The 25,324-nt window shown below is 41.0% G+C and overlaps 1 protein-coding gene across 2 annotated transcripts; it reads right to left on the bottom strand.

Annotated features, from left to right (window-relative positions):
• Window positions 1-9,928: 9,928 nt before the first annotated feature.
• LOC101846788 (spartin) lies at window positions 9,929-24,758 on the bottom strand. Of its 2 annotated transcripts, none has more exons than XM_005091113.3 (9): window positions 22,856-24,758; window positions 17,224-17,695; window positions 16,276-16,581; window positions 14,550-14,649; window positions 13,400-13,533; window positions 12,891-13,002; window positions 12,001-12,195; window positions 11,525-11,689; window positions 9,929-11,154 (listed from the first exon to the last, which is right to left on the bottom strand). In XM_005091113.3, exons 2-9 carry the CDS (start codon window positions 17,635-17,637, stop codon window positions 10,826-10,828), a joined length of 1,755 nt encoding a protein of 584 aa, XP_005091170.1. In that variant the 5' UTR covers window positions 17,638-17,695; window positions 22,856-24,758; the 3' UTR covers window positions 9,929-10,825. The 2 variants fall into 2 exon arrangements, with proteins under 2 accessions (XP_005091170.1, XP_005091171.1); XM_005091114.3 differs by having other exon boundaries at window positions 22,715-24,758.
• Window positions 24,759-25,324: the final 566 nt, after the last annotated feature.

Below are 25,324 nucleotides of genomic sequence, written 5' to 3' on the forward strand. Positions count from 1 at the left end.
ATGATTTTTTCACTCTTAGAAGTCGGCACATCTACTGACTAGATCTAGATGATGCATTGTTTTTGTTGTTTTGTTTGGGGCTTTTTTCTTGTTCGCCTCGTTTGTCATATACAGGCCCTACATCTGCTTGGCTGTACCCTACTTAATTGTAATTGTATCCTCAAACTGTATAAAAACTTCAACAACAAAAACAACAACAACAATAACAACAACAAATTATAGGCAATAGGTAAAGAGGTTATAAATTGTACTATTAGTATTATTATTATAGGCTGTATAACCTCTTTGGTAATAGGGCCTATATTATAAATCTTGCTGTAGTTTGAAACCTAGTTTTTATGCTGCAAATATAGTAGAATCCTCTTATAACGAGAGGGAGGGGACTGGTGCGAAATATCCGTCACAGCAGGATTCTCGTATTATAAGGGACCCAGTTATAATTTCAAGGGAAATAATAATGAAGGCCTAATCTATGGTTTTGGTTGTCTGTTTATTTCTTTTTGTTATCTCCCCTGGTGATAGTTTTGTTCAATATCATCTCTGGGCTCTAGGTCTTACTTGATAAAAAAAAATCGAATCAGGTTTCTTTTTCTTGCGTTAGCGATGTTGACAGCTCTACGTTGACGATCAGAAAGAAAGGGCTCTAGGCCCACTGTGTTGTCCCCCACCCCACCACCCCCTGAGGTGCGTTCCGTCTACTTGCGCACATTGGGTACACACATGGGTTAACTCTATCGGTACACACCACACCCTGCCTACGTCATACATTCGCTCCATCCATCACAGCATTGTGACCTCTCCATCCCCGCATTGGAAAAGTGAGAGGCACGATAGGCCTAGATAATAGGGCTGTACCCCGGTAGCAAACCCGCTCGTGCTCACAAGCCCCTAGTTCAAGTCACAAGCCTCAAATCAGTAGGTCAAATCATCAAATCAAATCACCAGCATGATAAGTTGAGTCTAGCGCAAACTGTAACCTCCTTTGTCTAGTCTAAACTTCAAGTCCACAGCAACTAGCAATCCGCGAAGCCACTCGTGTCAGGCCCCCTCATCATCCCCACCCTGCTTGCAATCCGCGAAGCCATTTACGTCAGAAAAAGAGAGAGGGGGAGAGTGAGAGATCTCGCCCACAGAGTCACTGCGCGGCGTGGCGCTGTAGTTTACTCGATTCATCCAGGCCTGCGCAAGCCTCAAGTCCCGTCCGCTGCCACAGGCCCCACAATTCACACAGTACTGATTTGCGCTAGGCTTACAGATTTGCCCCAGGACAAGCTCCAAACGTGACCTGCTGACTTGTACTGTCTCAATACACCGAGCGAGCGGCACGGGCTCGATGGCGTAGGACCGTCTTGATGGCGACAAGACAGTCCGATGTGTTCAAACAGCAAGACAGTACTGTGCGCTGTGTGAACTTTGAACCGTGGAGGAAGGGAGAGGCTGGGCTTGTTTTGGTGCAAGGCGTAGAGAGCTGAAGTTATTTTTAACTTCCCGCCGTTGATCAGCTAAGCGAATGGATAAGTGAGAGGGAGCGTGGTATTGTAGCAACAGAGACCTAGGTTCCTGGTAGTAATAAGAATAAGTTGACTTAGATTACCCTAGAATGGAGAACTCCAGGGGTCGTTGTGATTGGCTTTTGTATCGTATGTATGTAACCTATTTTGTAGATATGTTACACTCACAGTGACATAATACAGAACATTTAGGAGACTGGCTAGGCCTACTTCAACCCAATGTCAGGGCCAACCTGGGCTGAGAGGGAACAACGCCCCAGCAGAAAGACGGAGGTTCTCAGTAAAAATTTCTCCCCATACGGGAATCGAACTGAGGTCTTTTGCATGCGACGATGAAGCGCTTGGCTCGTGCACATTAAAATAAACAGGCCTTAACATCATAAGAATAGCCGATCCAATATTAATTTTTAAGTGCATTGAATAGAGCTTTTTGTTTTTTACAACCGAACTATGAAAAAACAACAACCGATCTTGCACTTTTGGTGCAAGCCTCTCAACGCAAATAACCAGAGAATCTATAATATGTACTGAGCCCACTGCCACGAGAGTTCGCGACGTCACGACACAGTACAGCAGGACTGTCCGCGAGTCACAACTCACCGGAAGTTCCCTCCCGTAGCAAGCGGGAGGCAAATCAAACCACAAGCCTGCTCGCAAGACTCTAGCGCAAGACTTCCGCCGCTTTACAAGCCTTCGATTAACCGAGCAGAATCCAGCCCTACTAGATAATCTTGACTAGAATGGCCTATCACGCGATGCGCTCTGCTTGTCTGCGAATTCCACACCCTCCCCATTCATTCGCTCTGGACTTCATTGTTGGCACACGTGGGCTCTCCCATTTTTTAATATATTTTTTTTTTATATAGTAGAGGGTTTTACGGCGCTCGCAACTGCATAAGGTGATATGCAGTAGCGGCTCGTGGTTTATAGAACTGACCGGCCGTCATTCACGTCGACTATTCCTTTCCTTCACAACACACACACACACACACACACACACACACATTTTCTCTCTCTCTCTCTCTCTCTCTCTCTCTCTCTCTCTCTCTCTCTCTCTCTCTCTCTCTCTCTCCTTCTTTTATACCCATACTTTCGCCATCCCCACCCCCTCCCCCATTCACACACACACACACACACCACTGTAAACATTGTAATATACTGTGAAAGAGCTAAAATATGCGGTAGTGTCAAGAAACAATACAGAGTATACAGAGTACTTATAAAGAGTCCGGAAAAAACGAGAAGTCTGTTATAAAGACACTATTCTAAAACCCCGTTTTTTCTCTTCTTTACCTTTGTAAATAAAATACTGCTATAGCGCTATCAGACAAACATGAGAGTCGGTTATAGCGGAATATTGCTGCTGCTGTGCACAGTGCATAGGCCAATTATACATCTTGTAAAACCTCGCCAGGGAGGGTGTGGCATGCGCAGACAAGCAGAACGCATCGCGTGATAGGCCAGTGTAAGCCTAGTTAAGATTATCAAGGTCTACCATGCCTCTCACTTTTCCGATGCGGGGATGGAGAGGTCACAGCAATGTGATGGTTGGAGCGAATGTGAGACGTGCGCAAGTTGACGGAACGCACCGCAGGGTGTGGTGGGGTGGGGGAAAACACAGCGGGCGAGTTACCCGAGAGCCCTTTCTTTCTGATCGCCAACGCCGAGCTGTCAGTCAACATCGCTAGATCTAGCACTAGAGAAAGAAGCCTGATTCGATTTTTAATCAAGTAAGACGTACAGGTCACGTTGAAACCAAATCATCATTAGGGGAGATAACAAAAGGAAATAAACAGAACACCAAACTCATAGATTTGGCCTACTTTACAGTTTCCCTTGAATTTATTGCTGGATCCCTTATAGCGAGAATCCTGCTATAACGGACATTTTGCTCCGGTCCCCTCCTTTTCGTTATAACAGGATTCCACTGTATTATGAATAACGTATGATGGAAGTTACTGAGATTAATAGAAACTGACTTGATCGGTACAGAAAAAAAAACACTACTAGGCCAGAAAACAAACTGAAAGTGAGAGGCAATAAACTGCAGGTCCTGGCCTTCAGTACTTTACTCGTACTTTCTACACCCCTACACAAAATATCGACGTGCACTGGACCCGTTAAATATATGTAATAAGAACTGTCCTGTATGATGACAAAAAGTTAATTGATACTGTACCAGTGACGCTGTCCCAAGCAGATCAAGTCTACAATCAGATAGTATACAAAGCTGGACAAAGTTAGCACACAACAGTTTCCGATCATATCATCAATTTTGTTTTCTTCAACGCACTTCTCACTTCTCAGAACAGAACACTGTGTTGTAACAAAGTGGGGAAGTGTGTCAAATGCTAATGATAGAACTTGGTGTATAACTGGGGTGACGGTGGAAAAGGGGAGGGAAGGGAGGGGATAGGCCTGGCCAAGACTCTGACAGCCGAGTGCCTATCGCTCCTCGTTAAAATTCTCCTTATATATCTTCACTAGGCAATTCCTCCTTCAGCCGGCCAAACTCCTATGGGCCAGGTAAGTTATTAGAGGGGAGAAAACGATGAGTAAATGCCAAACAGGAACTATAGGTGGTTAGAAGGTCAATAAACAAAAAAGATTAGTGCCATGCTAACAATAAATGTTCTGATAGTAATTAGAGAAAGACTGAATGATAAATACATGTTTTGCTGATAAAATAATACATGTGTCTGTGCTGCTCAAGACAGTCTCAATCTTAATTTTGTAAGCTACAAAGAGGCCAATTTGGCAATTTAAGGGATGCCTCTATTCCTTCGCAGGGCTGTCGATGGATTTGTCCATGGGACTGACGTCATCGCTAGGCCAAAGCCTGCTGTGTGTTTGGCTTCGTACGTAGTAGCCTACGAAGTTCCGCGAAGTGACGGCTTGATGGGAGGGGAGACAATTTAAAGTTACGAGCCGGCGCGATAACAAACGTGAAGGAATGAGGCTCTGTCGCGACAAACAAACAGCAGTGAATCCCACTTCTCTATTTGAACGCCTTCAAATCGGCAAGGTGCTTTTTGAATGTTGATACATGTTTGTTTGGATTTACTTAAAACTGAATGAAAAGCATCATCAGCAATAAATCTCTTGTCAACAGTCCAGCTGAAAAAAATATGACTGGCACCGCCGGTCTTGCCCAGTTAACAAACCGCCCCATGTCATATGAGCGCCAAGGGGTGGGTGTCAACAGAGAAGTCTTTACAAGGAATCAGACTTAGACTGCTCACCTCTCTAGCTTCAACAGCACAAGGTCTGCTTCGACTATCAAGGCACCCCAGCCAAAATAGCAGGTCACAAGAGAGTGACAAACTTACAAAGAAGTAGAGGAAAATGACAATAGTAAGAATCAGGAAAGAAAAAGCAGCAGTTCTCTGTTGTAGATCAGGCACAGTTATGAGCGTGACATGAGTCAGCCCATTTACAATTCTACAATGCTTGAACGAGAAATGTCCCCCCTTTGGGAATGGCCTAAAGACACTTCAGTCAGTGGCACTGCCCCGCGGGGTTCTCCCATTCTTTGTTTAACTAGATCACCAACAAGTTTCTCAACTGGCGAAGTTTTACATTATAATTGGCCTATGCACTGTGCAAGGCAGCATCAATATTCCGGTGTAACCGACTTGGGTGTTTGTCTGATTGCGTTATAGCAGTATTTTATGTACAAAAATAAAAAAGGGGAAAAAACTGGTGTTTTATAATAATGTCTTTATAACCGACTTCTCGTTATTACAGGACTCGTGAAAAGTGGACTCCACTGTAATAAATAATGAATAGCATTTATATAGGGCAAATTCCCACTTGACAGCAAGCTCTATGCGCTTTACAGATTACAATCTATATTGTTACCACAGCTGACCTGATAGCATTAAGAAACAATTTCAACTTTCTGGGAAGCACACTGCAGTGCAAGCAGCCATTTTATAGGCGTAGCACTAATATAGGGCCTACTGACAAGATCTTTCGCTGTTTATGGCCGGCGACCCATTCCCACCTGGGAAGAGTGAGAGGAAAATCCATGTAAAGAGCCTTTCCCAAGTACACAACATCGGGCCTGAGGCTCGAATCCCTGAATCTGTAAGGTACGGTACTTACGAACTTGTTGTAACAAAGCAAGCAGGGAATTACTATATGACTTTCAGTGTTAAAGTAGGCCTTGGTGTTTATACGCCCCCATGGACACAATGATTTTGATGATTTTTTTGCATTTCTAAAAGAAAAAGGTTTATGACTGAGTATAAAGTCTATTTTGGCTTCTTGTTCTTCCACCAGGACTCTTCCACTTCCACGTATTTCGTCTTTTTGGGCAATTTTAACACCTGGAGTTTCTCTGCCCCATTTTAAGAGTCGTTCGCCACTTTCATTCTTTTTACCCATTCCCTATGACCCAACTACATGTATATCTTCTATGCGTGTAACTCATATTTTCGGAACATGTATCGAGTCCCCCTTGACTAGCTTTATATTCTGAGATTTTAGTTGTATCATTGCCTTATCAAGCTTTTCATAAAATTAATCTTTTTCTTCATACTCCGAAAGGCAAAAAAATGATAGATGGATGTTGCCTGGCGGTGATGGTCTTAAGAAAATGCATTGAAAGACAAACCCTTTTAGTTAGTTATCCATTCCCTCCAAGATCTTGCGGGGGAATGCAAAGAAGAAGAAGATTAAGATAAACTTTCAACATATTCTGACAGGTCTCTGCCAGCAGGTACATGTACATCATAAGGGTTAAGCCAGTAAAAGATCCTCCCCTTCCCCCCAAAAAAAAAAAAAATCAACACAAAAAACGGCACATGTTCAGTAAGAAAATGAGAAAAAAAGTCCATACCACTCATACAGCAGACACAAACAGCCAGTTGGATCTCCAATATCACAGTAACAGTTTAATATTTGATTATCACGTACAGGAAGAAAATAACAGTCAGTGGTTCTGCAAACCAGAATCTTTTGATACCTTTTTAGGAAACAATAAGAAAAATATATATATATGTAAATTAACATCATAAAGTCAGACCAGCTCTGATGACCATCTGTACAAGACAATCACCTCTACAAACACTATCCAAGACCTCTACCTGTCTAAGACAACCACTTCTCTTCTTAACAATGGGTGACCATCTTGGACAAGTTGGACTGAATATCTGTGTGTATGTGTATGTGTGTGTGTGTCTAAGCATAGAGATGAACATAAAGACCAATTAATGAAATCAAGGAGCCTATAGGTACAGTACTCAACATACAAAGCTTACAACCTTGAGTATCTTGTGAAGACGGAAGAGATGCACACAACAATCATAAATCATTAATCTCTGTACAACCTTCTGTCAGACCAAGATATGAAATGGGACATAAGACCAAGAGAACCCAAAGAACAGTTCACAGACCCAATTTGAGTCATTAGTGAAGAGAAGCACATCGACAAATTGAGGATCATTTTGTGCCAAGAAAAAGGAAAGAGAGACTGACAAAACAGAGGTGGAACAAAGTTGTACAACTTAACAGTGGCGTCCTCCAACCACCCACACTGCAGACACCATCAACAGCCTACAAACCAGATCAATAACCTACAGACAAGGTATTTTGCTGAAAATGATCTCTAATGGAGTTAATCTTCAAATAACAGTGACACCTGTTATGTTTTCTAAGAAACTACGAATTAATTCCGATAAAATTATTGTTATGGTTGAATTGATGGATTTGATTCAGCAGTGTCTCCTAAATGTCTTCTAATGTAGAAGTAGAAAAATGTATTTACTATGTTTAGTCTGAGCACAGGCTTATTCTCATTTAACACTTCACACTATTCCACACTAAAAAACATGTGCAACCTCATTCATGTATATTGTACAAATGAATCAGCTTACACCAGTGTATGTAGTGTGATGATCAGGCTCTTCACTGCTGTACACAGAGATTATACGAGTTTGATTCCTGAGTGGGGAAACCATTTCACTGAGTACCCCTGTTCTCTGTCTGCTATCATATCCCATTTAGCATAAGAGGATGGCAGCCCGTCTCACTAATTATCTAAATTGTTTTGTGTTTCTTTTAAATGCAGTTGTTTTACACCCCCATTGACACAACTTAAATCATTTAGGAGGTTGGCTTCAACTGTGCCTGACTGGGCAAAACCCGGATGAGATACAGCAACTCAGCAGAAAAACAGAGATATTTGGTAAAAATTCTCCCCACATGGGAATTTTAGGTTTTTAAAAAAGTTTTAGTAGAGGTTTTACAGCGCTCGCAATAGCACACGGTCACATGAGCGCCAAGGAGTGGATGTCAACAGAGAAGTCCTTACAGGGAATCAGACTTACTCTGCTCACCTCTCTTGCTTCAACAGCACAAAGTCTGCTTCGACTATCAAGGCACCCCGTAAATAGCGGGTTACAAGAGTGTGACAAACATTCAAAAGAAGTAGAGGAAAATGATGATAGTAAGGATCAGAAAAGAAAAAGCAGCAGTTCCCTATTGCAGTTCAGGAACAGATATGAGCACGACATCGATGAATCAGCCCATTTACAATTCTACTGTGCAGAACAGGTTAATGTCCCCCCTTTGGGAATGGCCTAAAGACAATTCAGACAGTAACACCGCCCCAAGGGGTAACATGGAAATTGAACTTGGGTCTTCTACTTGTGACAGCAAAGGCAAAGAGTCTAACCACAACATCATAAATGCCCGTGATCTAAATTGTGTTAAAACTGGGTGAACAACTCCCAATTATGGATAGCTATCTACTACAACAGTAGCCTACAATAATGAATAATAACAGTAAATGTGGGGCATTGTGGTGAAATCAGACACTCATAAAAAAATGAAACGTTGGGACAATTTTTATCAGGGTTTTTTTTTCCCGACGAAGGGGCAACCCCTTTCACAGCCATTAAAAACACATTACTGTGTGGATTTTACTTAAAAAACAATGATCAAAGGCACAAACAATGCAGAGTAGCAGTTTCTAAAAACACTCAAACTCTGGAGGTCAGTAAACTTTAACAGTCATTTTCTCGCTAATTCTACCCCTGACTCAAGCACCAGCTAATCCCCACCTCCTTCAATCGCAAATATCTATTCACGATTGATGGGGGGTGAGATTGGGGGTGGTCATCAAAAGCAAGACAAATGAACAAGCTTTAAGATTATACTAATAACTTCATATACCCAAAAATTCTGCCGTCTTAGGAAAAAAGGACGAATATCGGAAATTGGGTCAAAAAGAGATATCCATACCATGTGAAAGAGCATGAAAAGCTGCATCTTTTGAACCAGTGGCCATTACAGTTAGAGATGTTGGAAATACTTTATTTTGGTATTGGAAGTATCATCAAAATTTTTTCTTTTAAATTTATTTTATATTTTATGAAAGAAAGACGAATCTCCGGTCCTGCAGTGAAAAAAGGACGAATACCGAGAGGTTCGTCCTCAGCTGTATATTAGCAAGTGAAAAGGAAAAACTGTTTATGAAAAAGCGACAAATATACCGATATTCCTCCTTCTTCGCCAAAGCATGCCTACGTTACAAAGCCACAGGTTTTATGATGAAATACCAAAAGGCTCAAATCCTGGCATATCCGGCGTTGATCCCCGCAGTGTCAAGTGTGTTACACGCAGTAAGACAACAAGCACGACTGCTTGTGTACACTCACCAGAATTTGAACCCCAGATCTTTGGCTTCACCGGCAAAGCGCAATTAAATAACAGCCGCAAAACACTTACATAAAACCAGACGAACCTCAAATATCACAGATACGAAAAATCCAGAACGTTACTATTTGACAACGTCGGGTGAAAGAAAGACGAATATTGCTATTCGTCCTTTTTCCATAAAAAGCTAATTAAAACATCATCAATCTGTTATGAAAGAATGACTTTTGTCTTCTCACACAAAAATTTGTTGATATTTCCTAACAAAATTGTAACCACAAGTGCATAATTGTACCATCCTTCCCCCTGCCAAAAATCAAGTTAAAAATAAAATAAAAAACCAACTTTTTAAACATGAGACGAATAAATCTGGTTTTTTGGCCCTCCTGGAAAATGGGTATGCCGCGATATTCGTCCTTTTTCCCCAAGACGGCAGAATTGATGAGTATCTGATTCCATCATGTTGCGACACAAATAATACTTATAATAATGGGAATTTACATAGTTTCTGATCCCCAGAAGCTCTGTACAATGCGGAATTATCACTCAACTTGACTGACAAATCAAAAGTTAAAAAATGCACATTTAGTCATTATGAGACCATTTAACACACACACACACACACACACACACACACAATGCCCAACCCACACACATTATCACAATCCAAATGCAGTGTTGAACAAATCATGTCTACAGACTATTTAAAAACTCTCTCTCTCTCTTACTCTCTCATATGTTATCATACACATTTCTTCAGGAAGCGAATTTCACATTTTAGGGGCATTGGAAGAAACAGCTCTTCCACTCAACTTGTTAGATTTTACGGTGGGAGCTAGTAGTCAGGTAATATCAATTTACCTATACAGTCACTCAGTAATACAACATATTAGGACCACTTTTTTGATGATATACACCCATCTATAATATATGCAAGTATTTCAATACATTTTGTGCAACTTCACTAAACTTAGAGGTACCTTTGGTTTGAAAATGAACATTGATAATTTGCAAAAACTTATCATTCTCCCCCTTCCCCTACAGCAATCTACTTTGAGGTATCAAATCACTTCGATTTTGGAGGCTATTCCTGAGCGAAAATATCTTCTCTGTAAGAGTCTGAGGTTATGTTCGCAGGACTAAACAGGTCTCTGCTGGGAAAATTTTTTTTACACCAAGCACCAAAGTTTAGGAAGATAATAGAAAATAAAAAGTAAAAACAACCAGTTTCACAAATAAATTAGTGCATCCTTACAACTCTCTCAGCACAAGAACAGAACATAGATCTATTCTTCACATTGCCTGTCAGAAAAAAAACCATTCAGTAGGATGCTCCAACAACCTCAAAGCATCTGAGTTCACAGAATAACAACATGTGGTAAAAGCAACAGTCATGGTAACAGCAATAATAGTAAACGAATGTCACAATCCCCACTTCCACCATGAAGAGCTGGAAGCGCTACCCATACACCCCCCTCCTCCCTCTGCTACTTGAGCACTGGAAATGGAAGACTTCCAAGTACAGATTGCAGAGCATTAGCATTGGGGTTTTTTTAAATTGATGATAGTTTTTGGCCTTTTTTTAAATGGAAAAAATAATCCAACCCTTCACAACTAACATTATGTCACCCCAACACGCCCTGCCTCCTCTCTCACGTGTGCTTCTTCTCAGTGCCCTGTTCAGGAGTCCGTTTCTCGTCCTTCATGCCACCTGTCTGCGTCTGCCCACGAGAATTGTTCAGATCTTCCAGCACGGCCTTGCCTGTGTCTTTGGCCGCCCGTTTTGCCACAGCCTTGACCCCAATGTGGTTAGCGTTGTAGGCTGTGAGGACGGCATTGCCGGCCGCGTACATCGAGTTCTCGGTCAGCTGACCGACCTGGTTTCCGTATTTGTGTTGGACCACCTGGACTGTCTCGTTGGCCAGGCTCTTCCCTAGGGACTTAGCCGCCGTCTCCAGGCCTATATATACCGTGCCAAAACCTGCGATAGAGGACAATGGTTGTATTATGGACTTGTAGGACCTGTGGCTGCTCCTCTTGAGAACAACCAGCACACACACACAAAGATGCGCACACAAACACATTCTCTCTCTCTCTCTCTTTTAATGTCTGAGCAGTTCTGCCAGGACAGAGGTAAACATTCACTCCTGTGAACCATGTGTAAACAACCACCTGACCACCATTCTGTCTCACACTAGAACAATTCCCAGACTGGTTCCATTTTCCATCTTACACCAGCTCATCTTTCAGCCTCACATCAACTCCTCTATAAGTTTCACTATAATTATCAGACTGTTCACTTTCAGTCTTATCTTTCACACAGGTCACCCTTCAGTCTCCCACTGACTCACCTTTCAGTCCCGAGGCAGCGACCTCCACAATACCATCAAGTGTCGACTTGCCTCCCTCAGAGTTGGGTTTGCTCAGACTTTTGGGAACGTACTTCTCTCCCTGACGCCGGACATGAGGAGCCAACTGGCGGGCCAAGGACATGGTCGCCTCCCCCAGCTTGTTCACTGAGATGACATACACATGTATGTGCATTACTGTATGCAAGCATCATTTAAGGGAGGGAGGGAGGGAGGGAGGGGGGGGGGGGGAGAGAGAGAGAGAGAGAGAGACAGAGAGAGAGAGACAGAGAGAGAGAGAGAGACAGAGAGAGAGAGAGAGAGAGATTTATACTTTTAAAATGTTGCATTATCACCTCTTCCTCCCTCATTTAAAAAAAAGAAGAAGAAAAAAACTCAGCCCATATCTATTCCAGAACTATTCATGTTGCAAACAGAATCATACTGTATATATGTTCTACTTTGTCTGCTAAGCTTACCAATGAATCCTGTGACCTTGACAGTGGCATTGGTGGCCTGCCTGGCATATACCACACCCTTCTGCACGCGAGGGTCAACGTGGCGCTCTGAAGTCCCTGGAGATGTCCGTTCTCGAAATTTCTCTGAGCCAGCCTTGATAAGCTCCCCTGCCTTCTCAGCGCCTTTCCCCACACCCCAGGCGATCCACTCAGCCGCTATTTACAGATGAATTGGGGAAAGAAACAAGACAGGGTTTGTTATGGCGGTGTTTAAGAGTAATTCTTACTGAACACAAATAATTTCAAAACCCAGCATGAACTAACTACTGAGCCAACAGCACACCCCTTAGAGAGTAATCCATACTAGAAACAAACAGACACTTTTAACGTCATGCATGACACCAACTGAACTACCAGCACCCTCCCCCCCCCATTTCTTGTACATCACAGAACATGCATAATCTGTCGTATCTCTGTGTAGTCTTCTGCCTGCAAGTATCAAGTCCCAAACTCTATGCTCTTGATAAGAGTCAGGCAAGGTCATGTGTAAGTCTGGTGTGCATAAAGAAATACAATTGAAAAATCAGGTATGATTCAAATTCTATTCAAGTTTTGAATGTTTGCCACTGACGAGCGGCTGAGCCATCTTAAGAAAAATCTCTAGTTGTACGCTACAGTGAAAAGTCATTTTATGAGAATACCCTGTGACCTGTGACTAAGGACACAAGAGCCATTTGAGCAGTTGCCTTGACTTTGGGCTCTTTTGAGACTTTTCATGGCTCAACATCAAAATGGCAAGGCCATAGCAAAGACGGAGGCCAACTTGGAGGTCCCTGCTCTTGAATAACCCTAAAATATTGAAAGAACTACCTGTAAAACCCATACAATACACAAGTGTGAGAGCGAAGTACCTGTGACAATGCCATGAGAGATTTTAGATGCTGTGTCTCCTCTTTCTTCCTCTCTTTGTTTCTCTGTGGTTTGTTGCTCTTCTTGGCATGGATAGGGTGGGGCTGTGGCGGGCTGTGGGTATAATACAGTGAGCATGAGAGGAAAATTGCATCCAAAATAATACTGGACCTTTCTAGAAAGGAAAGAAAATTTATCGAGAAGTCCAGAGAGTGGCAGATGAAATCAAAGTGACCATTTAGGGCTACTGTTCACTTATGAACATAACGCTACAAAAGTAAATAGATGTGATTTCAGTGACTACTGACCATTCTTGTGTCCATTAACCACAAATATGGTACACAAAGCAAACAACTTTAACATTTACAAGGCAGTGACATGCAAGACAAAAAATATAAGAATTAGAAACAATATGTGTTTGAGAGAGATAATATGCCTGACACCTCAAGCAAACAGATAATGAAATGCGATCCAACGTGCCAAACAGCACAGTACAATGACAGGAACTCACCTCTTGAGCCTCTGCTGGTTGCGAGAGTGGTCCCCCTTGCTGTTCCATGACAGTGAAGGACTGGATGAGCTGCTCAAACCTGCTCCGTTCGCCCTCGGCAAGACCCTCAGGCAACATGAGGCCCACTGCTGAGCCTGTAGAACGCAAACAGACAGTGGGAAAATTTTACTCATTGTCTTTTACTCAGGTATAATGTACTCCATTGTCCAAATATTCGCTTCAGTTTCTTTTAAGTTGCTAATGAAGCCCTTGAGACAATAATGGTAGGACAATTTTTAAAATACTTTGTGTTAACGTAAACATTTATTACAGAGTAGGCTATCTGTCCTCTTTTCACCAATTTAAAACACTAATCGCAAGAGAGAGAGAGAGATGACCACCACAGTGAACAATCACATGATGAAGGTGACTAATAGACAATGAGGGAGAGAAGACCACTGCTTTACATAATCACATGATGGCAGTGGCTAGCAGACTGTGGGAGGGAGGTGATCTACTGTATAACAAACTTTTTCCACAAGTTACTTGAATTTACTGTTTTAAAGGAAATACACGTATTCAAGATGTTCCCAATATATTAAAAGAGGTGCTTCTGCACCAACCCCTAAAAATATACATTACACTGGGCCACTCAAATAACGAATCCAAAATATTTGCTAAAAATTAAATGGGCAACACAGGGAAAAAAAGAGCACTCATATAAAAATCTGGTGTACAGTATGTGAACAGTACTTCTGTTTTCGATGACATACCTTAGCGTCTCATTATTATAATTCATTTCTCAACTTTATGATGTACCTAGATGTAACATAATTCACCTCTCTTCTTTATGACACACCTACATGTAACATAACTCGTTTTCCTTCTTTATGACATGCCTAGATGAAACATAACTCATTTCATTACCTTAGGATATGCCTTAAAATCCCATAACTAACTTCTCTGTAATATAATTACATACTTAAATGTACCATAACTACTTATCTATTTAATGACATACTTAAAAGTACCATAACTCACTTCTCTATTTCACGATATACCTGGATGTTCAATAATCCACTTCTATACTGCAAAACATACTTAAATGTGCCAGGGTACCATGGCCCTCTCAGGTACTCTATGAGGTACTAGCACACGCTGTCACCCTCACCTAGTTGCTGGGACATGACGTCAGGGAACAAGTAAGCTCCATAGTTAGTGCGCAGGGCCGGGGATGCACCTGGGATCAGTGGATACATCCAGTCGCCCACCTGGGAACAGATGACAATACATGAAGGCCAATGTTAGTTTAGTTAGATTAAACAGAAACACATTGGCACAATAATGACAATATAGTGAGGGGGGAAAAGGAGACAGACAGACAGAAACAATAGTGGGAAAGAAAAGAAGAAGTAGGATCTACCAACAGCACTTGCCAGTTAACCGCAAAGGGCAAGGTACAAAACTAGGCCAAAATATGTTTCTTGGTGTAAAGGACGGATAGTCATAACTAACTACATTCAGTTTTAATTTAAGAAAGAGTTTTACCGTACTTGCAAAACAAATGGGTATAAGCGCCAAAGATTAGAAGTGTCACTAGAGAGTAACAAACAAAGAAAAGAAAGAGGAGAGAGGGACGACAGATGTTTGATAAGAAAGAAGGAGCAAACCACACCAGAGCACCCACTAACAAAATTTATACACGGATCAAAAAAGAGAAGCTGAAGCAATGACATGGGGAAGAACTCTATGTCAGCACCATCAGCAGAACGGAAAGGACGTAAGTTTCCATTATTTTTTTTTTTAAAAGACAAGCACATTGATAAAACAGCAGTCATAAAGAACTGGGAACATGAATAAAGCAATAGAGAAGATAAACAGACAGAAACAACAGCAGGAAACAAAAGAAGTAGGACCTAAAAGCAGTATCATCCTCTCCAAAGTCAAAAACAAACAAAACAAATAAAGCCCAGGGTAACTACAGTCTGAATTGAGAAAGAAGGCCACCCACTGTTGAGGAGAAAATTGGTTGTCTTAGACGAGAGGACGTCTTGAACAGTGTCATTAAAATCTAGAAAAGAACACAATATGGGAAGTGAAAAATAGTTGTTTGTACTAGTGATTGTTTTAGACAGATGACCCTTAGAGCAGGATGACTGTGTATATATATATATATATATATGTGTCGGGACCTGGAGGAATAGGCTCTTGTCAATTTTTCGGCGAGTAGAGTTATTGGTATCACCCTTAAGATTGTTTATTTGTCTTGCTTTAGATGAAAACAAATGTCTATTTATATCAAAAACAAGTCGAGATATTTGTAAATGAAGGAGGTAGGTTTCACTTGATTTCAGAGGTAAAAGTAGTGAGAAAATGTCTGCCAAAGATTGATTATTTCCTTAGTCTGTGTAAACTGAAAAATTACATTGGTTGTGCTTTTAATCGTTTTCCCGCAACATCCACAAATATAAAAATGTTTTTGAATGAACATACAAGGTGTTGAAAAAAAAAAAACATGCGCAAAAAAATTTCCAAACTGGTGGAAAAATGCAGATTTCTTCAATGTCATTATTTTGACGAGCGTCTGATTCCACCAAGCTGCCTCACATATATAATTCAACAATAGCCACAAACTGAACGGAAGAGGAAGGATACAATGACAACAAATTAGGAGGAAAGGGAAAGACACTAAGAGAAAATAACGATACTCCACGATGGCCCCAAAGTGAAAGAGGAAAGATTAGTGACCCATAACAACAATAACGTTATGAGTAGAAGGAAAAGGTACTACATAACACAAGCACACTTGGCAGAAAGCTTCAACATGCTAACAAAATACAGAAAAAAAGATTAGATTAATCTGTAAAAGACCTCAACTAGCCAATCAAGGGACTTACATGAAGGAATGCAGGTGGCGCCCCACTATGCTGTGAGGTGGCTTCACCTCCTGTGAACCTGACAATGTTCAAGGAGCTGGGATAGGAAGGAGCACTGACAAGACCCTCAGGGTTGATGTAGAAGATCTGGACGCCGTCCGGAATGCTGAAGAGGTTAGTTCCATGGCTCACTCGCTCACCAGAGGCTTCGCCAGCAAAGATACTGTCCCCAAGACGCATCATTTCCTCATCCATGCCAGGAAGGGAACTCGGGCCCTCGCTCATCGCTTCATCATACGAGGGTGGGGCGTCCGCTTCCATTTGCATCTGTGCAGCAAAAAAAAATTCTAATAAATTAAAACCTTAATGCAATATTATTTTTCATAGCAAGAACCCAAGTTTGGCTTTTTAGAGAAAAGAGAAGTACATTAATAGATATTTAGTGAAATGAAACTGCAAGACAGAAAAGCAAAAGCATTGGAGGAAACAGAAGTGTGACCTTCCAGTGGCATCTTTCAACCATTTACCCTGAGAGATATTAACTAATGACATCCAGCACATTAGGTTTAGTTTAGTTTTCACATTAGGTTTAGTTAAGTTTTAGTAAGAGTTTGATGGCACTTGCAACACAAGTAGGTCAGGAAAGTGCTGAAGATTACTAATTAGAGGTTACAAGACAGTAACCAAAAACAAAAAGGAGGAAAAATAAGGATGACAGATGTTTGATAGAAAAGAAGGAGCAAACCACACCAGAGTGAGGATGAAGACATGACACCACTGGTGTGCGATTTATACTTATACACACTCATTTTAGCGCCCCCCCCCCCTCCCTCCACAATATCACACACACACCTACATCCACGCACAGATATCATAATAAAGATGCAAACCTACATGCACACTCTAACACATACTCATATTTCGGCACACAAACATACATTACACATGCACAAATGCAATCTGCCACACCTGCTGTTGAGCCTCCTCTGCCGCATACCCCTGCAACTCCTGAAGCCGGAAGGTCACTTCCTGCCTCGTCTTATTCATTTTCTGAATCATTAACTTGGCCTGATCCATGCGGCCCCCACCGCAATCCTGCAAACGTTCGCAGTTGACCCTCAGTGCCATTTCTAATAGACGATGACCTTCAGAATAGTTCTGGAAGGCCAAAGCTTTATTCCCTCCCTCATCAGCCTGCAGAGCAGAGTCGACAAACTTATAGATGGAGTCTCGTAGTCCCTTAAGGTCGCTGTAGCTCTTCACATCAGACAGGCTGTTGGGAACGCTTGACTCTGATTCTGATGGAGCTGTCAGAGTTCGCTGTGACGGTCGTGGAGGTGGTGGGCGGGGTGGGGGCTCCTGTCGCTCAGGGGCACATGCCATGGTCCAAACTTGTCTCACTCTCAGCTGTCACTATCACAGTCAAAGAAACCAGCAAAGACTGAAAGTGTAGAAAAATTTAAGTTTTACGGTCAAGTTAACGTCAGAATTAATAACATTCACCATGTAAATGACTAGGCCTACATTTTATAATTAAACAATGTCAGTATTGTCAGAACCGACCACTTTGTAATATTTATAATGTATCCAAACTGACCACCTTGTAAGTTTTAGTTTTATCAAGTTCAAAACTGATTTCTGTGTAGGCTAACATTTAACATGACAAAACTAGCCACTGCATACCTAACATGTCTGTACCATGACTATGAAGTATGTGAGACCAGACCTGCATGACAGATTTTTACTGTTAAGCTGCAGAATATTGTACAGAGGTGTAATCGTTCGAGTGGGACTGGAAAGCAGTGCACATGTTGTCAGCCAGCAGTTCAGATGTATTTTACTTATAATCAAATTAAAAATAAGCCCAAATTAAAAAGAAGTTTCTTAATTAATCTACGGCAATAATAAACTGTTGAATGGGTACTAGATCTGATTTTACTTGCCATGATGAGGGAACAAAATTTAGCAGACAACGGCCAAACAGCTGATCGAAGAGATCGGTTGGGAAAGGGAAGTAGTGAGAGTAATCTCCCCTGCTATATTGGAATTTACAAAACAATCCACAGCTAATTATCGAAACGTAATAATAATATGAATGATCGAAAGATCACAAGTTCAACACCCCCACTTGATTGAAAACGATTCATTCGCTCATTCATCAACCATAAATATATTGAAAAATGTAGTAAACGTAGATCAAATATACAGTAGTCTCCGCCTAAGATCCCGGTGCTCGGGAGCAAGGAAATGCGGGATCTTAGGCAAACCGGGATCTTAACCAATGAACCCAGGGAAGAATCTATGGTGACCCATGTTAAGGCTCACAATCTGTAAAATGGTCTCCCTCCACTCTACAATGCACTGACATGCCCCCTTGGTGGGTTTATGGCATATGGCGAGCAAAGAGTGGTTAACCTCGATGACCTATCACGGTGCATAGTGGCATGAGGCGTGCCATTTTCACTTATTATCCTATCATGAGTCTCAACATCTACGTTTATCCAGTTGCCCCTCCACTTTACCTGTCGAAAATGTATAGCTTTCCATCTCTGACCGAGTCTCCCCCCCCCAAAAAAAAACCCCCAAAAAAACCAACCACTTTTGTCGTTACACATTACGGTGTAAACACCCAAATTAAAATTCCGTCTGTGTCGAAAATTTGGGAGTAGAGACAACTGCTGCAATGGTAAGGGAAGAGTTCACGGTTCGATGTGATCCCGCCTGGAGCGAACGTGTAGGCCCTACCCACCCAGCAAGTGATGCAAATTTAGGCGGCGAGCTCAGGTGTGAGTGCAATGTATGGGGAAATCAAACGCGTCGGTCAGTTCACACCCCAGTGTGATCCTGTCTGGGGCAAACATTGTATCGCTACATCGAGTTTTACAACGTGTATGTGATCACATTCACGATAGTGTCTGATCTTGACGCGACGGACAGTTTATTGATCTCAACTTTTCACTCTTGGTTGATCGGCTGTGCCCGCCTGAGTTTTTGTTTCGCAAATTATTATCTGAAATGCGGGATCTTAGCCGAATGCAGACCATCAGAGCGGGATCTTAGGGGTGACTTTTGTATAATAGTAAAAATTCTGTTTTCCTAGAACAACAGGATCTTAAGCGAACCGGGATCGTAAGCGGTGGGATCTTAGGCGGAGACTACTGTACTAAGCATTGTCTACTAAGCATATTTTAAGAAATGTAATGTTAATGATACAGGTACACAAAAAATGTTAAAGAAATTTGAATACAGTGTAAGTACTACTCAAATACAACAGCCTTCAATGTAACCACATTAATGCATTAAAAATTTCAATTTCATTCAGCACATTTGTTTTCACATCACCGTTTACAACATCTGGTCTCGTAACAATTTACTTTCCAAAAATGATATCTGTGAACTTGTTCAGCTTAAATTTGGTAACAGTAGCAGGCTTCATCATCAAATCTGCTAACATTTCACCAGAAGGACAGTATTCAAGTTCGAATCTATTCTTGTTCAGTTCGGTACCGAACATCAATGTGTTTTGATCTTCCATGGTTCACAAGGCTGTTGGCTAGGGCAATTGCGCCCTGGTTGTCCTCAAAGACCACAGGCAAATTATCTTTAAGACTAATTCCAATATTATACAAACTGACTGAGATACAAAACCTCCAGTCCTCGGTCCAGTTTTGTTCACCATTTATACTCCACCACTTGTCAAGTAAATAGTTAAATATGACTTAAAATACAATTTCTATGCTGATGATACCCAAATTTATGGTTCAACGTTGTTTACCAACTTAGATGAACTTGTCCATCGTGCTGAAAATTGTATTGCCTTAGTGAAAAACCGGATGAACAAATATAAATTGATGTTAAATGATGATAAAACAGAAGTCATTATGGCAGGCAATGCAAAGTCTGTTAAAGAGGTTGACCATGATCACATTAAAATTGGTGATGCAAAAATTTTATTTTCAAGAAAAGTTAAGAATCTTGGAATCTATTTTGATTCTTATTTGTCAATGTCGGCTGAGGTAAATCATCTGATCAGCTGCATGTATTTAGAAATAAGAAAAATTAATAAAATACGTCATCTGATCAATACCAAGTATACTGCTTTACTAGTAACTAGCTTAATTTTATCTTAACTCGATTATTGTAGCTCCTTGTTATCAGGAATATCACTGGAGAAAGTTAAAAAACTTCAAACTGTCCAAAACAATGCAGCACGTTTAGTTTTACGGAAAAGAAAGCGAGACTCTGCTAAACCTCTTTTACGAACTTTGCATTGGCTTCCTGTTGAGAAAAGGATTGTGTACAAGTTGGCCACCATATGTCACAAATGTTTGAATGATAATGCACCATCATATTTATCAAATCTGTTAAGACTGTACATTCCAACTCGCAGTTTAAGGTCATCAGCTGACAAAAAGAAATTTATTTTACCATCTATGAAACTTAAAACAATGGGTGAAAGGGCATTTGAATACCAAGGCCCCAAGATCTGGAATGCTTTACCAAGTACGTTGAGAGAAATCAAATCTTTTGATTCATTCAAAGGTCAGCTGAAGTCGTTTCTGTTTTTAAATTAATAAGATGAATATTTGGAATAATTTTCTTTAGTCGGGAACACAATGTTTCATGTTACTGCTGTATGTTGTACTGTATTGTAAAGCGCTCAGAGCCTGTGTACTTTATTAGGGGTTGAGCGCTATATAAATGTCATTTATTATTATTATTATTAACATCTTTTACTCACACACAAGTACTTGAATGCTTCATTTTACTCTTCCAACATGTATCACAACAAACTCACATGAACATCTTACTCGCACACATACATGAATTTCCCTGTTTTTTCTTCTTCTTCTTCCCTGTTCTCTGCTTCTCCAACTTCGTTACTTTTTCTCCTCTTTTCTCTTCTTCCTTCTCCACCCTTTTCTCTCCCTTTCTCTCTTCCTCTTTTCCACTTCTTCCTTTTTCTTTTCTTCTTCCAATTTCTTCGCCTCCTCCCATGCTTTGTACTTTGCCCGTAAGACATGTATGTAGGGGCCTTAGCCCGCTTCTCTGTGTTGAAACCTTAGATAGTTCCAGCTTGCTGGTATGGGCAGGTTGACGACGAGGGGGCAGGAATGAGTTGATTTTACAAATCAAGGTATTTTTTGTATGCCCCCTCGTTCTCCTTAGGTTCGATTTTGTGCCAATGGCAACGGCGGACCCAATGCATGTCTGATGCCATCCATCCAGTGGCAATGGCGTGATCAATTAGACTGTCAAGGACAAAGCAAAAGTGTTGTCCTGAGGCAGTTTTTGGGGGGCTTGGGGTGTCACCAGAGTTTCATCTTCCAATGGTCTCAATGCCTGCTCAGGTAGACAATAGACATAGTCCTGGTTGTCCACAGGATCCTGAGCTGGGGTCAAAACCAAAGGTAGCTGAAACTCTGCTGCAGGATCCAGGAAGTCCTCGGAGGTACATTCGATCCCCGAGAATTCCAGACCTGTGGTCGAAAAGTCTAGGGCATCAACTGACCACTCACAACTAGAGACAAGGGCAGTTGGGGGAGGGCCAGCAAGTTTTTCTTCTGAAACAGAAGCAGTAGGAGCAGGAACAATATCACAACATGTGGAAACAGTGGCTGGAAGAACATCATCACAACATGTGCATACATTGGACAGAGGAACATCATCATCATCATTACATACAACGGGATAGAGTTTCCTTCATATAAATTTGTTTCAAACATTAAAAAAGAACAATCTAAAGTCGCTCATTTTCTAATGAATCCGTGTCTAAATAGATCTATCTAGATCTATATCAAATCATAGAAACTAAAAAATCTAAAGTACTAAGATGCCATCCATAGTCCGTCAAGAAATAGGGTGACCTTATTTAGGCCTAAATAAGCAAAAAAAACTCCCTTACCTTATTTAGGCCATATGTGGCCTAAATAAGCACTCCCCAAGAAATAACTATTTTTCAAGTCACGCACCATGTAAAAAATACGGTGACGGTATGGGGTACATCCATTAAAAAATTGTACCCCATATGGTCACCCCCCCTACGGGCGCCAATTGTTACAACAAAGAGCAGCGAATGGTTTGTGGCGGTAACTAGACACCTTATAAACTGAATAAAAATGCGAAACGAATCCTGCGGGTACGATTGTAGAACCAATAGCTTATTTCCAAAGATGTATTGCGCATCTGCAAGCCGTAATGGCTGAACGCGGTTCTTACATTTGGAGATGAAATGGATCATTTCTGCTCACACAGGTGTCTGATTCTGCTCAAAATTGTTGAACTTGAAAACAAAACAATGTTGAACGGAATTGTTTAGCAGACAGCATTCCAGATTATCGCATAATTGTCTGGTTGTCCAATTTTAGGCCAAATGTGTGCCAACTGACAGTATGACGTACGTGACGGTATGCCGTACATAGGCTATAGATCTATAATCTAGATCTAGAATAGATCTTACCGACTATAGATATCTTGATCTTGGTATTCTTCAATCTTCCCTAGATCTAGAACTAGATCTATCAAGATCTAATCTAGTCTAGTATTTTGGAAATTAAGAAGTCTTTCAAACTGTCCGCCGGCGACTATGGAAACCACTTACTTCCAAGAACACTTCCAATGAGTAGATCAGACTATGCTATTCCTCCGCTACAAGATCGCATCGCAATGGTCTGATGTTCTGAGTAGTGGTGCAATTGATCGATCAAATTTTTCGATTAACCGAGCAAGATTCTTGGTCGAGTAAACCGACCAAAATGGTTTCTTGACCGAGCAAGACATCAATCAAACGCCAAAATTAATTGTCGCTATCAAACAAACGCGAAACCCATATTTTGTCATTGCATCGTTTTGAAAACCAGCAAACTTCAAACTTTTAACAAAATGCAATAAGCATTTACGATTTCATAAAATGTATGTTTATCATGATAGTAGAATCTGTTTTAATTATCCAGTATAAAAACCTGTATCATTTTCAGTTTTTGACGGTTGTGTTTTTGTGTTCGCCATTTAGGCTTTCCCGAGGATGGTGCTCCTGGGTAACACTCAAACAGGCAATCAGATATATGAAACTTACTCGAACAAACATCAATCAAACGCCAAAACTGATTGTCACTATCAAACAAACGCGAAACGTAATATTTATCTTTGCCTCATTTTTAGATACGGCAAACTTCTAGCTTTAAAAAGAGTGAAATAACAGTTATAATTCTGTAAGATATATTTTTAATATAATAGTAGAACTGGGAGCTCATTATTCAGTACAAAAGCTAGTATCCTTTTCAATTGTTGACGGTCGCGGTTTTGTATTCGTTTAGGCTTTTGGGATAATGGTGCTCCTGGCTCCTGGGTAAACCTCAAACTGGCAATGATGAAATTTGTTCGAACAAACAGCAATCAAACGCTAAAATTACTTGTTGCTGACAAACAAATGCCAAACATATTTTAAAGTCATATTATTAGTCAAAATAGAATAAAGTCGTATATTCTAATTAGGAAATAGCTGCCCAAGAGTATATTTACTATCAGATACACAATTGGGAATCTTGTTGAATGTCAAACCCAGCAGCCACTCTTTATTTTTAGACTGTCGCGGTTTTTTAACTGCACTGAGGGTAAAAGACATTGAAATGGCTGTGCTCCTGGAAAACCAACAACTTGGCAAATGTCTCGCGCCACCAGCACGAAAGCGAGACAAGTGTGTCAACTTATCAATATTCATAACGGAACATTTTATTTTTAGATCTAGCCAGGTTTAATATGAGGGTCTTTTCGTTGATAAGCGTATGCGCGAGCTTTTCGCGCTAGGTCGCTCTCTTCCAAAAGCATCTTTGGTACCATTTTCTAAATGATTTACTGACAGTACAGCAACAACAATATAAAAACGTATTAAAAACCCGTAAACCCAGGCCCCTCCAACATGCCAGCAGCAGAATCGTAGGCTTACTAGATCTACGTCTGGCCCTACATGACCTTGAAACGCATCGTCTGTAGGCTAGATCTAGTGTTGTTGTTGTTCTCACTTTGTCCGATCAGCTGATTTATATCATGCAAACCAGTGACCCACTGGCATCTATACAAACCAAGTCTTTATTTCAGTTCCTCTTCATTTCTCTCTGCTCTCATTCTGACCTCTTAAGCCAGAATATTTCGTCCGATCTAGACTTGTTCACATTCTCAATCTTAGTAATTTGGATGCTTTCCTCTTTTTACTTAATTTCAACGCTTCCACTTTGATCTGCAACTTGTTATTCTGTATTACTGTGCTGATTTTTGTTTCTGTGCCTAGATCTTTACTTTTCTTGAAAAACACATTTAATAAATACCAGCACAATGAATTAGCCTAACCTATTAATAAAATATGCTCGATCTGGGCTGGAAACTGAGCGAAAAAACAAAAAAAAGGAGGTAAGATTGAAGAACAGGCCTACCGGACCAGCGGATTCGGACAACTTTTGCCTATATCTATGTCTCGACAACCTTAGGAATTCATGATTTTCCCCAGTTTTTATTATCCACTTTTAATCCCTCTCACACAGGTAGGCCTAGCTTAGAACCCCCCCCCCCCCCCCGCATTCTCTCGCAATAATACGAGTGGTCCAGTATTCTTCAATTTTCCCGAAAGGAGCAATCAAAATACATGTTAAACAAATTAACTAACTTTGCACGCATCTTCTCGATATATTTGACTCTTATTTTTATACCGCGCGAAGCGACGAAGACCAAAAGCTAGGCTATTTTTAGATCCAGACATCAGCTGAAAAATGCGTGCTTACAGCGCAGCTGCGATGACTTTTGACCCCTGCTCGATCTAGATTTCTTGGTCGAGAAAATTTTTTCGGTCAATTTCATCGGTTAACCGAACAATTTTGCATTTAACCGATCATTACTCGACCAAGATTTTTCGCTTACTCGCACACCACTAGTTCTGAGGAAAAACAAACGCAAACCGGAAGAACTTTCTACAGACTTTCGATCATAATTTGTATCGATATTCCTGTCACACAAAAATATCCGAGCCCAGCCTAGGCCAAAGATAGTAAATAGCAAGATGGGCCACTCAGCCAAAAAA

The sequence above is a fragment of the Aplysia californica genome, unplaced genomic scaffold (assembly GCF_000002075.1).
Source record: "Aplysia californica isolate F4 #8 unplaced genomic scaffold, AplCal3.0 scaffold00026, whole genome shotgun sequence".
In the NCBI taxonomy this organism is placed as follows: Eukaryota; Metazoa; Mollusca; class Gastropoda; order Aplysiida; family Aplysiidae; genus Aplysia; species Aplysia californica.